This window comes from Sinocyclocheilus grahami, unplaced genomic scaffold (assembly GCF_001515645.1).
Source record: "Sinocyclocheilus grahami isolate Dianchi unplaced genomic scaffold, SAMN03320097.WGS_v1.1 scaffold4322.1, whole genome shotgun sequence".
Classification (NCBI taxonomy): Eukaryota; Metazoa; Chordata; class Actinopteri; order Cypriniformes; family Cyprinidae; genus Sinocyclocheilus; species Sinocyclocheilus grahami.
In genome coordinates, this window is record NW_015509285.1 from 11,875 (window position 1) to 15,894 (window position 4,020).

General features: G+C 36.8%; 1 protein-coding gene across 2 annotated transcripts in view; it reads right to left on the bottom strand.

Annotated features, from left to right (window-relative positions):
- LOC107576780 (immunoglobulin-like domain-containing receptor 2) overlaps positions 1-4,014 on the bottom strand; it is a 6,205-nt gene extending 2,191 nt beyond the window's left edge. The window contains exons 1-5 of one of the 2 annotated variants that reach the window (XM_016262911.1): positions 3,998-4,014; positions 2,269-2,415; positions 2,012-2,185; positions 975-1,088; positions 175-373 (exon numbers count right to left, since the gene is read on the bottom strand). In XM_016262911.1, the coding sequence (XP_016118397.1) occupies positions 175-373; positions 975-1,088; positions 2,012-2,185; positions 2,269-2,415; positions 3,998-4,004 (641 nt within the window). In that variant the 5' untranslated portion in view covers positions 4,005-4,014. The remainder of the gene's footprint in view (positions 1-174; positions 374-974; positions 1,089-2,011; positions 2,186-2,268; positions 2,416-3,997) is intronic. The other variant, XM_016262912.1, reaches the window with a different exon arrangement.
- Positions 4,015-4,020: the final 6 nt, after the last annotated feature.

Genomic DNA, 4,020 nt, shown 5'->3' on the forward strand with positions numbered 1-4,020 from the left:
TTATGAAATACTGTTACAATTTAAAATAACTGTTTTCTATTTTAATGTATTTTAAAACGTAATTTATTTCTGTGATGTTAAATCCTTCAGAAATTATTCTTGTGTCTCAGTTTGAAAACCCCTTTCCTAAATAATTGGATCATGCACACACACACACACACACTCAGATTGTACCTGTTGTCATGCTCATCCAGAGAGTGATTGCTCTGATAATGTGAGGATCGAAGCCCGTGACCAATCGATGCTGTTCGGATACGCGGCTCTTCCATTTGGTCACTGATGGGTGGTAGTGCCTTCCTCTGGACCTGCCGATAGGTCTGCCTGAAGTCTATGTCACCATCATGCAGAGAGCTCAGTTCTGATAGGCTGCCAGCTGCTGACACAATGACATCATTATGGACTTTCTGGACATTTTCCCATTCTTTATAATAACACCAATGTAAATAAGAATTCTATTGTCATTGTAATATGCAGCAGAAAATCTATCTATGGCAGAAATTCTGAACTTGGTTAGAATATTATGAATTGTTTGACATGATCAAGAAGCATGCACAATCACAGATGTATTTTCATCTAAAAGTGAAAAATCTGTCAACAACAATGTGAATTTCAGTGTATGGACAAAAACATCTTTTAAGATATCATCTTTTGTGTTCCAAGGAAGATAAAAAATACAGGTTTGGAATGACATGAAGGTAAATGATGACCGAGTTTTAATTATTTGAGAATTAACTATCCCTTTAAGTTTTTAATGTAAAAACTTGTGCCTTTTAATGTAAAAGGCAGGTCAATTGCGGAAGGGTTTAGAATTTAGATGATAATGATGATGATGAAATAAATTAGACAAGCCATCAGGTGTCATTTGACCATTGGTAAGTAGATTTTCACTAACTCAACTTAACTCAAGTTCAGCTAGTCTTTTTTATACAGACAAATTCAGTGTACAGAAACATGCTGACTGCATACAGGCTTACATGGATGACTGCCCCCCTTGGTAGGGTGGAACTGCTCCAGGTCCCTCTCTACGTAGTACACAACCTTCATAGCATCCTGACCCTGACTGGCCTGGAGTCGATAGCCACTGCACACTGTGGACATACACACATGACCTGTGTGTTTCTACTGTGTCCATGTTACCACACATACAGTGCATCATTTAAAGTTAAGCCACATGCATGTAACACTCACACAGTACATAGTTAAACCTTTACAGAAGCATGCACAAAGAGTTATATATTATATATAGTTATATATAATATTGCACACTGGATTTATGCAATTTTTGCATTCTGAGGCTAATTAACTAACCTGCTTCAATTTAGCCCGCCATAGCACAAAACCCTGTCTTATTCACATACCACCTGCATTCCAACTCAGCCAGAGCATGAGAAGTGCCACATAAAAATAAAATGGAGGAATCAATACAGTATATTAATTAAAAATAAAAATGTGAATAAATAAGCTGGCCAATAAACAGCCATATTTATTATTTTCTATTAAGTTAATGTAAAAAAAAAAAAATCTAATAATTGCTTTAAATACCATTAACATGTAAGGGAAACCATAGACTTTAAATGAATCAATTCCCCCATAATGTTTGCCGCTCAGCTGAGGGCAAAATGTTTTACTTCTTGATACACACATTTTGAAACCATTCACCATCTTCATAAACAACACACAACTGCTTCTTTCACAATGCTAGCAAGTTTGTTCCACTGTCAGTATCTTTAAAACTTCAATTAACATTCTATTTCCAAATATTTGTCTACTGTCATTAGCTCATGTTCACATACTCAAATACAGCAAGCACTCTCGTCTCATCTAACCACAATTCCTTTAAACATTTTAAATACCATGGACAGTCTAAGATGAAAGTTACAGTGCAGCTGAAGATGATGTTAGTTGAGTTTGTTTTGAAATAGATGATGCAGACTTGCTTCAGTTATATGCAGTTGTTCAATGCAAATGAAAATTCACTAGACAGACATCGGACTGTTGTATTGTCACTTACCTCCAGCTATATTGTTTTCTACTGAACGAGACACTGTAGTCAACTTGGGTTCAATGCTGGATGGTGCAGCTGGTGGAACTACAGGAACCAAAGGAACACCAGGATGGTAGTATGGTTGATACATGGCAATCTGAGGAGGTTGGCCGCTCTTTGCCATCTTCCCTGCTTCATATACTTTGAAGGCAAATGGGAATGTTTTTTTTTTCAGGTTGTGAATACAAGCAGTGTGTGTAGTATGTATGTGTTTGTGTACTCACAGTGTTTTGGACAGCAACATGTATCAGGACAGCAGCAGCAGCGTACATAACAACAACAGGAGTGAGGACAACATTGGCACCAGCAGATCCCAACCAACAACAGGAAGAGAACACTACCAAGGACGACAACTCCTACAAATACCCACTCTAAAGGGGAGACAAAAAAAGACTCATCAGGAAACATGGTTTCCATGGCAAAAGCAGATCCTGAAGAAAGTGCTGTCCTAAAATCATTTTTGCCCACAGGATATGAAGTCTCTGTTCATGACCAACCACAAGGGAGAGCATGAATGATGCAGAATCTCTTATCTGGACACTCTAAGGTCCTAATGATGAATTTCCTCTGGGTGTGGTGTTAAAATTCCAACAGTATACACTGCAGACCTCTTATTTAACACAAATACACTTCATTCTGAAGAATGTTCATAATTATATGCCTCTGAGTACTTATGGAAGATTTGGGTAATGAACAGAACATAACCAAATTACTTGAAAGTTGGAATGATTGTTTTCAAATTTACACCATAATACCAGGACTGAATATCAAAAGAAAAAAAAATCCCAATTTGATTTCAGATTTGATAATTAAGTTCTAATATTCTTTTGCTATATTTACACACACACACACACACACACACACACACACACACACAGTAATGTAATATATATATATAAAATAAACTGCATTACTGAAAGTGAAACTGAAGAACCGCTCTGACATATCCATCAAAATGATTCAACTGGTAACCCCTTCAAAGGAGTTCATGAGTCTTTTAAATGGTTCATTAAAAAAGACCGGCTCATAAGTGTCATTTGTCCATGCATTCTGTGGCATGTTTTTGATTCACTAAAGATAACCACTTTATTAGAGTCATTTGTTGGTGAATCAGACTACACTGGTCACACTGCATGTTTTTGCTTGCAGCTTGCAAAGACAACTCAATGGAAATGCATTTTCCCCCTGCTATTATTTTGTGATACACTGCCCTTTTTTATCACATTCGATTTAGACTGCAAAGACAGGTCAAATATGACTTATTTTACTGCGCAGTGCAGGAAACACTGGCACATCATCGATTCTGAGGTTGGAAGAAACAATCTCAAGATCAGAAAACCTGTATTTTTACCCAACCTAACATAATAATTTGTAAAACAATGAAAGTAAGAAGTGTTACTTTTTTATTTACCTATTTTTTTGCCATCAAATATAGTTGAAAACCTTTATTCATTATAATTTGGTGGTGTAAAGATCTCCACAGTGAATGCGTGTGTGACAGCGTGTCTGCTCTGCAAGCGAGCTGCGTGATACAATGCAGCAAAACTATCACTCCCATTATAATCAGTTAAACTGTCTTTAACGCAAGTGGCTAAAAACAAAAAATAAAAAAGGCAAGAAATACTGCTAGCATTCTGGAAGAGAGAAAGCCTCAACAGAGGGTGAGATGTAAAAGTAACTAATGTGTTAATTTCCATAAAAAGTAACAATCATGTGATTAATTACTTAAAGTTATGCAGTAGCCCATATTTAATGTGCAGTAATGTTATACAACATCAATCATTGATGTCCTGTAATTTTGAATTATCTTTTTTTTTTCTCAGAGGGAACAGACCAGATTGGAGCATTTTGGAGTTGCTGATTGCAGCAGAAGATGAAGCAGGTGAACTGAAAAGGACCTGTGTGAGAGCACCCACTGAAAAGGACAGGGGGAGAGAGGTATGGCAGGCGTACCTGGCATAATCTCCAAATCAAAC